Genomic DNA, 17,247 nt, shown 5'->3' with positions numbered 1-17,247 from the left:
CACGCTTCAGTAATTAAAAATTGCATTTGGGAAATCAAGGATTGCCTCCATTCTGGTGAAACAAAACTAGAACCTTGTAAAACAGCAGCGTACTTTATGGCTTATTTTCCTGTTGACTGCCCTCACTGCTGCCAGTGTCCCTTCTTGTCTCAAGTTCAAGGGTCTGCACAATGTCAGCATTTCATCTGTGCTCCCTTTGGTCTCTCACTCACTTGAATGTTGACAGTCTTCTCCTTTCCAGTCCACTGACTTCACTCAGATGTCACAGACACACGTACACACACACCAGGCCGCCTGGTTCCTCAAACAGCTACATGAACATCTCAGTGTATTCCCTGCTGGCCCACTTTGTGTTTGATCCACTGAAGTGATAGCTTGAAGTCTGAATTACTATTCTGGCATCAATAAGCGTGGTCCGGTCACAACTTTACAATGTCACACATGGTAGTATACTGAATCTCAAGTGAAGTAAGAGGATCTCACTTCCTTGCTTTGCACACAAACACAAACATCCTTTTGGCTCGCAAAGACCACATGTCCTTAAATTGTGTAAAAGCACAGTCCGCTCTGTGTCTCGTCGGACTGTTTCAACCATCCATGCGTCCATCTCTTCAAAATTAAGGTGACGCTTAATCACCAAAGGCTTTCATGTTCTGTGTGACTTTGAATCCAGCCCTCAAGGGTTTGGTTATGCTTTCCATTGATGGATGTCACATTCTTTTTTGTCAAGCAATTATACAATCTATATCAGCTGAAATATTTTGTTCGTCACATGTGATTTAGTTCCTATCGACCTCATTTCCTCATGTCTGCCAAAAGCACAAAATAAAGTGGTTAAAACACAACATACACTAATAACAATAACATAATTTTCATCTATAGAAAAGTACATTGTTAATATATGATCCTGGAGAGGTTGTTTCAAAACTATGGCAGATTATAGTTCATAGTACATGATGGATGAGGTGATGACAAGGAATGTGACCATGGTAAACAGGTTGTCTGTATCCTCCACCAACATCACTATCAAACCCCCATTCCCTCCCCCGTTCTCCACCTTCCTATCACCTCTTCCCCTCATCATCCCCTCCATCCAGTCTTCTGCCACTTTGCAATGGCTCTTCTCTCAACCTGTCGGAGTGGAGAGGCCCATCTATGGGCTTATCTTGCTCCGCCGGAGAGCAGTAAACACTCATTTTTGTGGCTGTCAGTTTGGTGAAGGATGAGCAGTCGTGTGGAACACAACGCAGCATCACCAGCATCCCCAGCAGTGGAAACAAGGGCTGTGTTGAGACTGTGAAAGCCACTCTTTTGCTATTTTCTCTTCCCTCCCAGCGTTACGTTGTTTCTAAACCTGCCCCATAATGATTCAGAGGTTTTGTTTGGTGTAATTTGCTCTTTCTCTTTTCTGTTAGAGAGCACGTATCTATAGATGTTATGTTCATGTGGCAAAATATTCTGATTTTCACATTGTTCAGACAAACCAACAATATTGAGCATAGTTCAAGGCATCGCAAAACGAATGAAAGGCAATTGCTTTGGCTTTTATTTAAAATATATTTAGATAAAATAATCAATAAAGCAAAAATCTGTTCTTTATTAGATAGAATGTGTTGCATTTGCATGACTACGTGAGTCGGAAAAGACCAGGGAACATATTTGACGTGGAAATAAAGCAATATGCAATTTTCTAACCTTTTTAAAGGAAATATTAATAAAAAAATAATTTTTTATAAAATAAAAATTTAATTCTCAGGTAATATAGAAATGAAGTGAAAGCTCCAAGTTGCCAGGTGGAATAGGGGTTATTACTTATTTGCTGCAACTTTGAAGAAAACATGTGTACTGTAATATAATATCTTACACATTTGTTTGACAGATGGACAGGAATTGAGAGGAAGCACACTTTTTGTGTTCTGTACATGTTGTTTGCATATTGTTTGACTATTTGTGTTGGTACTTCCTTTGTTATCTTATCCGTTTGTGTTTGAATGTACTTGCATATTTGAAAAAATAAAAATGAAATAATAATAATAATAATTTCATAGAAGTGGTTTGGGGTGACCGCTCATGATATGGAGTGTAAAGAACAATGTGTATGTTTTGTACAAAACGTGTTCACAACAACACATGTGAGAAGTGACATGGGGAATGATGCACGAAACCAGCCTTGATCCAGCTACATGTCTCCAGGTCAATCTCTGAGCTTAGCAGTGCTGTGCTGCGCTGCTGCGATTGAGCATCATGCAATGTGAACTAAGATTAAAGCTGAGTGTTTCATACTGCACCTTTGACCAAAGCATTTATGGGACCAAATTTAACTTTATAAATATTAATACCGCCCTGAAACTGAGCTGCTAATGCATGCTCAAACAATAAAATGAATCAGGGTCATCAAATGAAACTTTAGTTCATGCAGGAAATGGTTGCCCTGGTCCAGCTGTAACTGGCTGACATCACGCCCCAATCACACTATTGTCACACCAAGGCAGTCCATTTAAATGACATTCCCTTCTTCGCTCATCTCTTGCGACACTAATGCTGCCTAAGCTCTGTCGCCTCCACATTTCGAGCTCAGAGGCTCAGAAGTTTAAAATGCTTCAACTCCCTCTTCTATAGGGGTTTCCTGCATTGTACGCTGTCACTCCAGGGAACATCTTGGAGTGGAGTGTTCCTGACTGAACCATGTGACAAAGTGCGTTTAAAGTGCGTGAACAAGTTCTGGATTGGTTCTTCTGTTTTCTACCAACAGTTGATGGTTTCTCTGATGACGAGACAAACATGTTTACTCTCTTCATGTATTCACTTACAAAACTACAGGAGAAATCATTTTATCATCTGCTTAAGTGGGCAGTGAGAGTAGCAATCCATGTCTCTGCCGATGTGTACATCCAGTACATCCTGTTGATTAGTTTTCAACCAGATCATGAGCAGAAAACACTCATCCAGGTGAAGTAAGGCAGTAACATATAGGCTTTGATGATTCCGGGCCCACAGGTCCTCTCAAGGACCCCATTTCAGCTGCTAATGGTACAGAGAAATGGATTTCAGGCATAGCAGATAGTATCTTTGTGTTTTTGTCTGGGGGAGATGAAAGGAGGCCAGGCTCCATGTATGTGGCTGTGAATATTGGGACTCGCTGCCTTTCTCATCTTCACTCCTTTCCACAGAATTAATGACAGCAGCTCTATCATGCTATGGACTGGAGGGTGCACAGTGGGGGCTGTGAGTGAAAGAAGGGGGATTACTGTGTTCAATCCCCAAATGGAATTATTTTCTGGTTTTCTTTGAAATAACTGTGGGGTTAATCTAACTATACACAGCCATGTCCTTCTCTTTTCTCCATTTCCAAACTGTCTACCTTCAAATCATTTAATTTTTTGTTCTGTAGATTGTTTATTGTATTTGTTTTATCCATGTTTACTGCTGATGCACTGTGACCTTGAGAGCTCTGAAAGAGTGTGAGGAAATTTCCTGGCATTAACATGGGTGTTCATTCTTTAGGCCATTTTCTTGTTGGGTTGGGTGGATGTACCAAGTGAAATTGTTACCGGTACCAAATGGTACCTTTTTCTGCATTCTCTGTATTAATGAAAATGTAGATGCATTTGTGAAAAATAAGTAAAAAATTTCAATTTTAAAGGACTCCAAGATGCAATAACATGGTTTGCGTATTGCGATGACGATATAATATGTTACATATAGTCACATACAAATAAAAGCTTTTGTCTTCAATATGTATTACAGTGAACCACACAGAAATAAGTCACATTTAACACATTTAAGATAAACGACAAATATAACAAGAACAAAAAAAATTAAAATAATAACTGAATTAAATTGAAATTGAAGGGATTCAATAGTAATCTCACATTAATTCTGAGATATAACCTCTGTTCATGCATATTGGTAATTCATTTTATTTTATGGAGACATTGTGGGTTTACCTTTTTATTAACCTTTGCACCAAAAATGTAAGTGCCATACAGTCGGAATGAGGGTTTTGCTCTCTGCTGATGCTCAGCTCTGCAGCCACAAAGACATGTACAAATACAAATGCTGATATAGCTGCCTGATTTTAATTTGAGAAGCACTCAAATCACAATTTACTAGTCATATTTTACTTTACTTACTTACTGATGGAGTCAAATATAGTCCTCAACGGCTCTAAAGCATGGTATGAATGAGGCAGAATCTAAATTCTGAGGCTGAGGTTATAGACTGTATTCATGATAAGTTTAGGGTAAGGTATTTACTGTTTATGGCTTAGTTTGAGGTTAAGGTTTTAGTTAGGCTGTCCAAATGAATAGAGGTTGATGTTGTGCATGTGCAAACGTGTACATCAATTCAAACCTGCAATTAGAATGCAAGTGTCCCCGGTGATCCGTTGTGATAAGATTGCACTTTCCCGCTTTAAATACAAACAAACACATATGTCATTTTTTTTCTTGAAGACCAAATGTGTTCTTTAAGCAGTCTGACTGAGGCAGATGGCTCTGTTATCAGAGCGTGTGTTTGTGAGCTTGAAAGGAAGATTTTACCAATTAGAAATATAAATTTAAACATCAGGTGGGAGGTTTGGATAAAAGCCTAATAAGAATTCACCGCAGAATACACGGTCCAGAACTTTCCCACGCACACACAGAGCAGCCAATTATTAAAATAACAACAAAATCACCACAACATGGACTTTTTTTTTTATTTCAATTTAAAATGAAAAGGGATAACGGTTTCACTGACCACAATTACTTCCTCCAACAATTACAATCACCCAGCAGTACAACGGCTCACATTACAACAATAAATAATTGTATCTATTTTACATATGAAAATGTTTGGCTTGTTCTTCACAGTGAGTTCTTGCTGATGACTTTGTATGACAGTAAGGTAAATATAAACCAAAGTCACAAGATATTGAATTTGACATTGCTAATGGAGTCTGCTGTGTGACGTAAAATCAAATGACTTCCATGGGCTTTGGTATAAGAAGTGAGCTTTTTTTGTGAGATTTCTTGTTTCCTAGAAGAGGTGGATTATGGCTAAAATGTGTTGTCTCTTTGACGGCAGCCATGTTATGAATGAGAGCGTGAAAGTGTCCAGGTCCCTGACTGTTGCAAGACCATGGTAAGTAGAAAATGGAAATAAAATGGAATAATCAGTATGAAAAATGTGTCAAAACACCTCATACAATCACACATTGGTAACCTGAACTATATCTAAGAGTTGTGACTGTTTCAGACTGACAGTTCCTTTCAGTTCACCTTATTTCGATATACCATGTGCAGCCTGATTGTGGAGTGTTTTGGATAGATAATGGACCTGTGCTGTCCTGATACGAATTTGGAGTTGCTGGACCTTTTGCAGAATGTTGTAATTACTGCTATTTGTAGCATTAACCTTCTGCCAATGGAATGATAATCTGTTATGTCTTGGTGTTTTTGCAATTTGATTCATCCAAAAAATAAGAACATTTTAATTTAAAAATGTATGAATGTGAGGCAGAGTTTGTCTTATTTTTACTAAAGCCCCCTTGAATGTTTTTTAATGAGTATGAGAAAACAATCTAATCTCTCCAGCCTCCATTGGTACTTTTCTGGAGTGCTTCTCCTTCCCACAAGAGGAGCGGGTGAATACTTTTGCGTATTTTTTGTCATATTGTCATTTTTTGTATTTTGATCTATCAATCAATCTAGTATTTATGTTGACTGAGTCCATTAAAGGGGGAATAAGTAGTTTATAGTGCCATCTAGAGGAGAGGCTGAAATTTACAACAAAGACTTGCTGCTCTGCTCACCCCCTCCCTTCCCTGAGCGATACGGTATCCGCAGCTGGTCAAATGTCGTCCTCGTCGTCTTTCTCTGTGTCAGCAGATGAGGTTCGTGAGGCGAGGGAGAGGGCGAGCTACAAGTAAAGAGACGCTTGATTTGTTCTCTCGCGTTTGTCCTTACAGGCTCCGGTACAAACATGGCGTCTCGCTGCTAACAGTGGCTATGCAACCGTGGTCCGCGGTCATGTTATTTAACATGACTTTTTGAAACACTACGAAAATGAAACAAAAACTATTATACAGCGACTAGACAATGCAGGAGCACATAATATGTATAAAAAAGTGGATTTTGGGTTATATAAACCCATAAATACTACATATTGTACCTTTAAATGGACTCAGTCAACATAAATACTAGATTGCTTTTACAATGGCAATGCTGTGAACAATGTGCAGAAAATGTGGAGAAAATAGGTGAGATCCTGACTCTCTAGAAGGTCAGTGTGCGTGTAAGACACATGACTCCCATGGACATTGTGACAAATTTGGGTGCTGAAATGAAAAACAAGATATTCAACATCCATGGTGCACTCACACATTATGCTTCAAGCTTTACACTTGCTTGATAATGGACATGCCTGATGCTTCAGCAGTTCAGTGTCATGGCAAACTTTGTTGCAAAGAGTTACTAAAGCAGTCGTGATGTGTTGTGTGCTGGGTGCACTCTGACCCGAGAGCAGTGAGGGGGTGAGTGGCTTTGTTTGAGAGCTTTGTTTGGACATTGCACTATTGAGCTTACACTCATGAATATACTTTTAATTGGATAGTATTTGTGCCATAAATACAGTATGTGCATACAATAATAATGTGATTGGGGAAGTTGATTCTCTCCTCAGCAGTTGTTTGCCTCTCCAAGAGTATTACTAACAAGAAATAACAAATGGAGAAAAAGTCCAAACAAACATTTATTTCGTCTGACTGACAGTGAGGTCAACCTGAAATTTAAAGTATGTGTTTTAATTTTCATAGCTGATATAACGCCCACTCAGGAAGTGAATGTATGTAATCATTTCCAAAGGTCTTCATTTTTGCTTGTCTATGCTAAAATGCAGCTGCAGAGTTTTCAATGAAAATGGAGCCAGCAGAGTTTTTAAAACTCGATAAAACGCTGGGTATCCAGAGCAGAATTTATAAAGAAAACAGAGTAATGTGGATGTAGCCTAAGTCTTGTTCTCTCTGTCCTTGTCCTAAATTAATGACTTTCTATTTTTGCAATAGTATGAGTCTATATTTTCCATATAAGTGTGTCTAACCCCCACTTTTTTACCCTTTACCACCAATGTTAATATAGTCTTGCTATATTGAGTTGAAGAGTAGCCTAGCCCGCTATAAAGACATTACATATTAGTACATTAGCAAATGTTTACCCACCAACACGCAAGGAAAACATATCCTCTATGGGCTGTGATGAGTGTATACACCTGTGTGTGTGTGTCAACAGTGTGTATGTGTGAGTGTGTGTGTGTGTGTCAGATGATCCATCACATGACGGCAGAAAACAGCCAAGGTGGTGAAGTGCTTGATCTTCCCCCAAAGCTGCTCGCTGCTGATAGGTCCCACATCTCACCTCCCCTCATATTTCTTCATCTAATTGGATTGCAGCTTGTCAGCATTTCATTTATATACAACCACCTCCTCCTCCACATTTACGTCGTTCTGCTGCTGATTACTTAGCTCGGGGCTTCCCGACATTGCCTAAGTAATGACTCTGCTCCCTAATTTCCCCTATACATTCATATTTGTCTGCTCCTTGCGTTGTCCTCCATCTGACTCTCATCGTCTCTCTCTGTCTCTGTCTTTGTCTGTATTTTTCCTTTTTCGGCTACGAGTGGTTATTTTCTTTTACATCAATCATTTTTGTTTGCAAGTTTCTCATGCAGTTAAAGGGTATTTGTCTGGTTCTTGGAATTGACAGAGACAGCAAGTGAACAGATCTTATGTGACAGCTTCTGGACACTGACAACAGCTGAGGCACAGTGAGTGAGGGCAAGCAAGAGGTTTGACTGAGATTTACAAACTGCAAACCTCGTAAGTGGTGTTTTTACTTGCAATACATGCAGTACAATGGCTACCACCTCTACATTGTCAAAAAAACACACAAACTGTATATGGAAATCAGAAGTAGACTATAATGGAGAAGACACAATAACTGGAACTGGCTTCTTATTTCATTTGTCTGTTTTATTTTTTCTATCCATGCCATGCAATATATCTGTCTTTTAAATGACTACCTTTGGACAAACAGTACGCAACATATTTCTTCTGACGATATTGATTAGTATTCCATAATAACGTCAAAGCAAGTGATGTTATCCACACCTACTTTAGGATCTGTTTTCAGCCTTGGGGAAATCTGTCATGTGGCATGGACGGACAGTTAGAGCCAAATAATAAACAGAAAGTCGTAATATTATGAGAATAAGGTCATAATTATTATTCAAGCAAAATCTGAAGATGAGGAACGTGGAGCATTTAGTGAAATTCTGTTTTGGTTTGGGTTTCACAAACAAGGGAATTAATCGTAATCTTTTGACACATCAGCACCACTTTATTGTTAGCATCAGGACTTTGAAAAGAATGTGCAAGAAATTGAGTCTGTTTTTGAAGAAAGAATCACACAGACTTGAAGGAAATAATCTCTTCTCTGGACGAGGAAATGGCTGGTAGTGGTTGACCACAAAGAGAACTTGATGGGCAGATTGACGGGTGACATAGCAATGTTTCATATCAAGCATTTAATAAGGTACAACACAATGAAGTATTGGACTGTGGCATTTGATGAATGACATTCACAGCCTTGTAGCACTGAGATGATCATACATGTTGTAACCCCTAGGCCTTGTTCTACAGCACACAGTCCTCTACTCTGTTTGAAAGTCCCAGTGTTTAATTCCATTATTTACACCTGTGCTTTTCTTACTCTAACATGTCAAGTTGTCTAAATCACGTAATGTGGCCTTATGGCAGGATTTAATAAGCACTCATAAAAGGGGCACAAGCGCCTACTGGAGCAATTTAAGCTACTTTAATTAAATTGCTCCATCTCAGATAAGAAGCTGACGTCTGACACAATTGATCCCCATTCTCTACTTCAAAGGAACATGCAAGCAACAACTGGGTCCAAATGAAAGGTAATTTATAAGAACTTGCCTACTGGCCAAGTACTGCAAAGTCATTACTGTGGTTTTCCATTCATTTGTGACCGAAAAAGTACACCAAAACTGAACAAATAAATTAAAAATAACAATGGTCCACATAGGTTAAGGTGCAGGAGACAGATAGATAGATAGATAGATAGATAGATAGATAGATAGATAGATAGATAGATAGATAGATAGATAGATAGATAGATAGATAGATAGATAGATAGATAGATAGATAGATGCCAGTTGTCAGTCAAATCTGTCACTTATCTTCATGAACAGATAAAGGTTTTCTGAAGAGGGAATTATGTAATATTATCCCTCCCTGCATTTAACCAGCGCACTGGTGACAGTGTAACCACTGTGTGCTCACGACAACATCCAGTTATCAACCTGTTATTATTCAGACCCATATCTGTGGGTCTGAATGGATTTATGCTTGGTCAGACATATCCAGCATAAAGAGCATTGCATCGTGATGTTGCAGCAAGTGCTTGCCCTCTAAATCACAATTCCTGGCATTGTTAAAGTGTGAGGCTGCCAAAATATTGCCATCACCCATTGTTTGATAGGTGGATCCAGGTTCCTCTTCAGTTTTTTTATTTACCTATTTTTATTCACTAATGTGTTTGCCATCCATAGATGGGAATGTGACAGGTGCCAGAACCTGAGCTGTGCCTGAATCCTCTCTGATGCACTTAGAGGAAGAACAGGGTCCCTGTCTCTCAACATTTTTTTTTTTTTTGGCACAAGCAGCGTGCAAAATCAAATGCAATAAAAGCATGTCTGGATTAGAGGTTTTTAAGCAAGAGAAAAACCTTTAATTGCTCAGGCTTTGTGTAGCCTCACAAAGAGCTGGCATTGCTAATCTGTAGCTGCAGGGTTGTGAGGAAGTAAGCAAAGATGCAACGTGTGTTGAAGAGGGAAGAAAGGCATTTTAAGGATGTGGGAGGTGAACGGGGTGACTGACAACGATGCAGACGGTTTCATTTAGCTGCTGGCTGATTGTCTCTGTGTTTTCATCATAACATGAGCACACAAACACACTCAATATCAGAATTTGTGGCTTTAATTCAAGTGTTAACAGTGGTTCAAGTGCAGAATATAAAATCAGGTAAATAAATGTATAATACAAACAATATACTCCCTCTCTTTATTATTAATGGGTTGCTGGTGGACCAACTTACAGTTTCTCATTGTGGGAAATCAATAAATACTTAGAATAATGATGTGATTTGAAGAACTAAAATGTTTAAAGAACAATGAGAAATATTACAGGGTAATGTGAGAAATCACACTCTTTATTTATCTGATTATACATCTCAGCGTACTATGCCTTCAAGCACAGTCATATACATGCAGGGCACAGGCTTTACAGTACTGTGTTATACTGTAGGGATTTATTGAGTGGATGCTTGCTGCAGATATTCACATGTGCCACTGCTCCTCTCATCTGCTGCTAGAAAAACAGGCCAGGCCATCTCTCTCTCTCTCTCTCTCTCTCTGCACGGTGCATCTAACGTCTTCCCTCTAAGCCACAGATCAATGCATCTGCACTGATATGGGCTGGAGCTGCTTATTGATCCACTCTGCCTCGTCCTTGTCCTCGGTCATTATGGGGATGAGAGGGTGACCTTTTCCGGAGGTGTCAAAGTGGAAAGGAGAGTTTTATTTTTTTATTATTATTTTTTTTTTAAACATCTTTCAGCAAAAGCAGACCCTCAGGCAGTGATACTCTGCTTCACACTGCTGGTTCCAGAGATTTTCTATGACGCATGACTGCCATATATTCACTACTTTCTTAAACAATAAACCATCATTTCAATGTGAGGTTAATCTCTGCTTCATTATTTCTCCATAAGACCTGGCTTACAGGAATCAAAGTAGTTGAGGTGGTACAAGCTTTAGCTCTGTAATAGTAGCAGTGACGGTAATGATGTGGTAGCAGTTACTGAGATGACGGCAGAGTAATAGCTCTGTCATAAGTAGTATGTAGTATTGTAATGCTTACTAATAACTCGCAGTGAACCTTTAGTGCCAAAAAAACAATACCATATTCAATAGCCAGACAATGAATATGTATGCATTATCATTATGAATGACTGTGGAGTGCTGAAGAAACACACAGTACTGTGCAAAAATTGAAAGCTGCGACTTAAAGCTGGTCTTATTAGTGAGCTCTCAATGAGTTTAACTCATGCAACATGTGTATGTAATGCTCAAGCATGTCTTGAATAAACCTGGTGTAAGGGAAGATCACGGTAAATACTTGACACCTGTAGAGGATGTTTTTTTTCTTTCTTAAAAATGTTTTAAAAAAACAACAACAAAAAACTTCATACATATTTTCTGGATGTGTTCCTGTAAAGTGAAATAGAAATTATTATCCTCTATTGTCGTTATAGCATTGCTAAAACAACACTTTCTGCACAGTGCTATGATGACCCAAACAGGAGGATACATATGCATTACAATTTCACTATGTGCCAAAAACAGACACAGCAGCTACATGTGTGTCTTTATTTATTTAATTACAATAGGAATCCGGCATAATAGACATTGCCATGTAAATATACAAGATTATAGCCAGTGATATTTGGGTGATAAAGTGCTGAAGTACCTAGCATTAAAGTGTGGAGTGCTATTGTGGATCTCCCTTTTCCAAGATGCTTGTAATATTGTGCATTGCTCCCACTGCAAATGGTTCTAACGTGCATGGGCAGATTTCACAAAGCCCTATGGCACAATACCACTTTTGGATCTCAGTGTGAACATTGGAGAGAGCAATGGGAGTTGGGCACCTTGCTCAGGGGCACCTGTCTGGGGATTTGTCGACCCTCTGGTTACAAGCCCAATTCCCTTCACACCACCTTATGGGATTTGAGGTCCCGTAATCAAAACTAAACTTAGAAACATGACCAATCACATGCATTCCAGAATCTTCTGACTCTGGGTCTGACTCCGGGTCAAAGTCATAAAAGGGACTGCAGTCGTGACGAAGCCCTTTTTAAACATTGTTAAAACAATGTTTTGATAATGAGTAGCAGTGCATCCACTGTTCCAGAGGGGGGAGCTGCGCTTCTGAGAGCAGGTGTGCTGAATATGTCACTTCTGGGTTTTGGCCAATCACAAGACAGTTGGGAAGGCTCTACGCTGGCTGGCCAATCACAACACACTCTGTCTTCTGGGGGGGAGATTTATGTCTGAAATATCGCGGCTGAGCACAGCGTCAGAAAAGACAGATTTCTATCGGCTATAGCAACTAGGAGGTTTTTGACCATAAAAACAAGTTAATGTATGTAAGTAGACCTCCATAACTAACATATATGAGCAACAGGACCACTCCATGTGAGCTTTTTTTTTTTTTTTTAACACATGCTGTTTAATTTTTTCTTTCATTTTTGTTATGATTTGCTGCAGATTAGTATTCAGAAAAGTTTTCCCATGATCTGATGTGTCTCTGGTCTGTATATTATTTTTTTTTTTTTTTTATGGTTCACGTTTAAACTTCCCTCCTCATGTTCAAACGGGTACCAAAATGTCTTATTAAAAGTGCCAGCCCTTGCATTTAGATGAAAGTGATTCAATAATGTCTATTAAAGCATAGAGTGTGTGTTGGTTGTGACTTGTGGCTCCATTCTTACCACTTGGCTGGGGCCTATAATAACTGCTTGAATTGTATGAATGACCGTCTATTGCTGTGGGTGTTAGGAGCATGATAGATAATAAGGTAAAATTGAAAGTGGGTAACATTTTGCCACAGGCAGGATTATCAGTTGGTCTTATACGCAGAAAGAGCGAGATAGAGGTCTGTACAATCAATTCTGCCTCATAAAAGTACCCATTGTGCTCCAAATATGCTGTGTATGGATGTTCTCTGCTCAGATCTTAATTTCCAAATGTAATTTCAAACATATTTATTGATTGGATTGACAGCTTCTTAAGTGGCTGAGCAAAGATGCATGCTGCTATAAGTATTAGAGATTCCAAAGGCTTTGATGAGAAGGGTTGGTAGTCACACTGTAACTCAGGACATGTGCATGTGACCCTTGCCTTGATTATGTGATTCTGCGATAATCAGTGTATTGGAAGACTTACATAAAATGATACGTCTTGGTATTTGTCGTACTGGATAATACAAAAGTCCTCTGAAAAGGTAAAAACAAAACAAAAAACAGGATTTATTTTCTTTTTTGTTAACCACTGTCCCTCACGTTACCCTCATTCCAATAATAAGCACCACCACAGGGAGCCATGAAGGAGTGATGATTGTGGGAGAAATTAGCATGGGAAATCTGTCAAAAACTTTCTCTTTTTCGTTTTTTTTCAATCATAACTTCAATAATAGATGTCAGCATATCAATAGGTACACAGGTACAGCTAATGTGTGGTTAGATTGTATTAGAGTCGGTCATTCACATATTTTCAAACGTATTTCTCAAAAGAAATAGTCTGTGAAAAAGAAAATGAGAGTCTTTGTTTTTGATGTCAGGAAGATTTGAAGCCAAGGCAGAGGGATAAAGATTTGATCCGTTTCCAGGCTGATTTTTGGCTGTTGTAAATGAAAGTGAACACATGATTCACCCATGCCTCCTATTTTTGAAACCTGCCAGTTTATAACCCCAAACAATTCTATTTTATACAATATTCTTCAGTCTGCGTTATCTTTAGGAATACAAAGTGTTCACACACACAATTGGCCCTTTCTCCCTCCATAGTTACACTTTATCACCACATGTCCTTTCACTACATTAGCAAACACTTAGCCAGTCAGTCTAGCTGCAAATTTTGCAACCAAAGAATTCCCATTAAAAGGCACAGAGGGCCTTCCTTTCATGTCTGTTTGTACTTCTCACAGCAAGACAACTGCTTTTCTCAGCAAGACAACTGCTTGATCCAGCAGCTCTTTGCCATATAGAGACTGAAAATGTGCTCCATGTGTTTAACTCAGAAGACAGATAAAAGTGAATATTCTGAAAGAGGGAGAATCCCCCTTCCCCCGTGCATTGATGTTGGTTGCTAAAATATTGATGTGTATGCTAAGAGAACATCCAGATTCATGACTCTTCTTCGTAGGACATACACACACCTCTTGCACAATAGACGTGCAAGCTTATTAAGGGTTTTTTTATTCACTGTATTTGAATGACTGTGGATCCATGGAGAGAATTTCAAAATAATCCAGTGATCAGACATTGGACCAGGATGACAGATTTCTTTCTTTGTGGATTATTCCTCTCCTACTGCAAACTCATCTGAACTTTAATGGTTGGGATTTGTAATAGACTCACGGGAGGCTTACATTCTGTTGGCTCTTTGACAGCCCAAGAGAAAACATCAAAGTGTCCTTGAAAGTGCTTTGCCACTATTTTCACCCTCTCTTTGCTGCATCACCACCAGGAAGTTGCTGCTGAAGTGACGAATGAAGAAAATGAACAAACAGCAAACAGTCTTTTGTGGAGTTTCTTTAACATAGGCTTAAGCTTGAACACTGTCTCATTGAACCATCAAACATTTTTTTAAACCTATAAGCAGGCCTTTTGGCATCCTAGCTCAGCAGCTTACAGGATTAGTATTTTAATTATAATAATGTGAAAAATGCATGTCCCTCTTGTTTGACTCCATGTTGACTCATCGTGTAAGAGTGTGAAGATAGCATGCAAGTATTGTATGTCGTGACGACAGTGTTATCAGAGGCAATTTTGTTTGAGGATGAAATGGAGGTTGGTACAATGGTTAACACTTTACTGGGAGAAGAATTCCAGTTATAGTCCTGGTTCAACAACAACAACCCTAACCCTAACCCAGCCTCGCACGTGTGCATGTATTATTCCAGGATCCCAGTCTGTTTTTTTTTTATTAATACTGGGTACCATCTTGGAGGTTATACTGATAGAGGGGAGAGGAAACAAGGCACAAAAATAAAACCCCTTTATCATTTGTTGCAAAGTCTGCACTCATCTGCACATTTACCAGTGTGACACTCCAATGTGCATTGTTCAAATAGATCTAAATCTCACTCAGTTAAGTTCAGAATTTGAGACGGAGAGAGAGGGAGAGACTGAAGTGAAGTCTTCTCCTGTGTTGCACATTGGTTGTTTATTGTACATTGTGTAGTTGAACATGATTCAGTGGAGAAAAAAAAAAACATGGACAAAGTCCTCTACTGGCAAACGAGAAGGTGGTGAGAGGTGTAATGGGGCCACTCACATGCAGCATACAAAAAGCTTGGAGAAGAAGCCAGAGACACTGGGTTTGGGCTTCTGTTGCACCTGTCATTACCAAGCAAGAGATGTATGAATTGGCTGCAGTAAGAAAGTATGAAAAAACTAATACAATGAAACCAAAAACAATGGATCACCAGTGCCACGTTATCCTCACCCAAGCTTTGTTGTTCGATGGGTGGAGAGAAAAAAAACAATTTCTTTGTCCAGGCACATCCTTGCCTTCACCAACTGATTCAGGGACTTTGGGTGGAAGAAAAAACTTATTTCAGAGGGAACAAAGACTAGTTTGACCAACTATTCTGGCCCAAGTATTAAATGACACGTTCAAAGCGTTTCATCTTGGTGCGACACGTACGTGCCCAGAAAAACAAGAGTGTCGCAATGGATGTGCATCGCAACCACATTGCTCTTGTTTGTGTGAGCGTCTGAAGTCTGTCTCTGTTGAAAATAATGTGAACCGCTGCTCCTTAAGTCACTCTTTCCACACTGAACGGTAATTTACTGATCACGACCACACTGATTGAATGTTTTAGAAAGTTAGTTAGTTAGATAGTTTACTCTGTTTCATTTCTAAGCTGCACTTTCCTGATACTATCACCTGGGATTTTGATTGTAGCTGGTAGACGTTCCCCTATCTTGAAGGTTTAGTGATCAGGTATGTGTCTCATCCTCCATAGGCCACAATGAAAGGCTGATTGTATCACAGCATCATGACTTGACTGTCCCATTTCGAAGGCTCCTCCAAATGCAGCTGACAACATTAAAGTCCTTCCATCCCATGAAACAACGGCTCCAGAAAACAAATAAAATGCCTCCCATTTTGTTTGTTTTTTGTTTGATTATGTCCACACCTTAGTGAACTGCATAGACCACATACATGTTCATCCCCACTAAATGTTAGGACTAATGTTTACAATCCACAATGATCTATTGATAGGCTACCCTTTACAAGGAAGCAGCAAATATGATCAGAGATAATCCCACAAACTCTGAGGTAGCTCTGCTCGTGAGCAAAGGCCAGCAAATCTTCAGTGCACATTTTACAGTGTTTTTGTAACTTGGGACCTCCAGCCTGTTTAGCTTCCTCCTTCACCTACAAATCATAGGGCTAACAGCTGCATTTAGCCAGGGGCTAGCAGAATAAAATGCCTAAGGCCACTGTGGAACTTTTCTCCCCTGAGAACCGTGTTTACACGTGTTAACTAATATCATGTGTAATGAGCACGTCAGAGTAGGTGAAACTCTTGCAATGGTTGGACCTCAATAATAATAATTCATCAATTAGGACCACATAATGGTATGTATAAATATGACATAAATCCTGTAGGGATTTATTTATTATTATTTGTGTATTTATTTATTTTAAAACAGCATGTTGGTATTGTAAATTGATGACTAAGGATTCGAATAACTGTTCTGTACCTGTTTCATTATTCATGGGCACTTCATGTTAACACATGTTATTATTCTCTTTAAGAGATACTTAAAAATGAGCCAAAACGCAGCAAACACATCTGTCAAAAATTTGAAAAATGGGTGTAACAGCCCTTTAAATTGTAGTTATAAAATTTAAAATCTATGCTCATTTGGAACAGTGGCAATTGTTATTATTGTTCCAAATAATCATATGTCTATCACAGCTGATTTCTTGAAATGTGGCTTTAGCCAAGCTGCAGTTTGATGACATCAAATCATTCTAATATATTTTAAATAAGTGACATTAAAAATCCATTCAACCAAAAATATCTTTGATTTAAAATATATATTTTTTTGACAATGTAGACACTGACTATATTCAGGTTTGGTCATGTGGCCTAGGCTAACATACTTATAAATACAACACTGATGGTTAGGGTATGATATTTACATGACAACACCTGAATGCAAACTCAGCTGTTTGACAAATTGTAGTCAGTGCAAACTCACATAACATTAACAAGGCTAAAGGAATGTCTATAAATGCGCATGTCTTTTTTGTTTACCCAGTCTCCCATTCATGAGAACAATAAACTGAAAACCTTTATTTTGGATATGCAGTCTCCACCAATAG

General features: G+C 38.9%; 1 protein-coding gene across 1 annotated transcript in view; it reads left to right on the top strand.

Moving 5' to 3' along the window:
- Positions 1-986: 986 nt before the first annotated feature.
- sez6b (seizure related 6 homolog b) overlaps positions 987-17,247 on the top strand; it is a gene marked incomplete at both ends in the record, with an annotated part of 118,631 nt that continues 102,370 nt past the window's right edge. The window contains 2 exons of the mRNA XM_083886877.1: positions 987-1,184; positions 5,024-5,124. Of these exons, the coding sequence (XP_083743003.1) occupies positions 987-1,184; positions 5,024-5,124 (299 nt within the window). The remainder of the gene's footprint in view (positions 1,185-5,023; positions 5,125-17,247) is intronic.

The sequence above is a fragment of the Microchirus variegatus genome (assembly GCF_963457635.1).
Source record: "Microchirus variegatus genome assembly, chromosome: 3".
Classification (NCBI taxonomy): Eukaryota; Metazoa; Chordata; class Actinopteri; order Pleuronectiformes; family Soleidae; genus Microchirus; species Microchirus variegatus.
The sequence above is the reverse complement of the archived record's forward strand: the minus strand, read 5'-3'. Positions and strand labels throughout refer to the sequence as shown.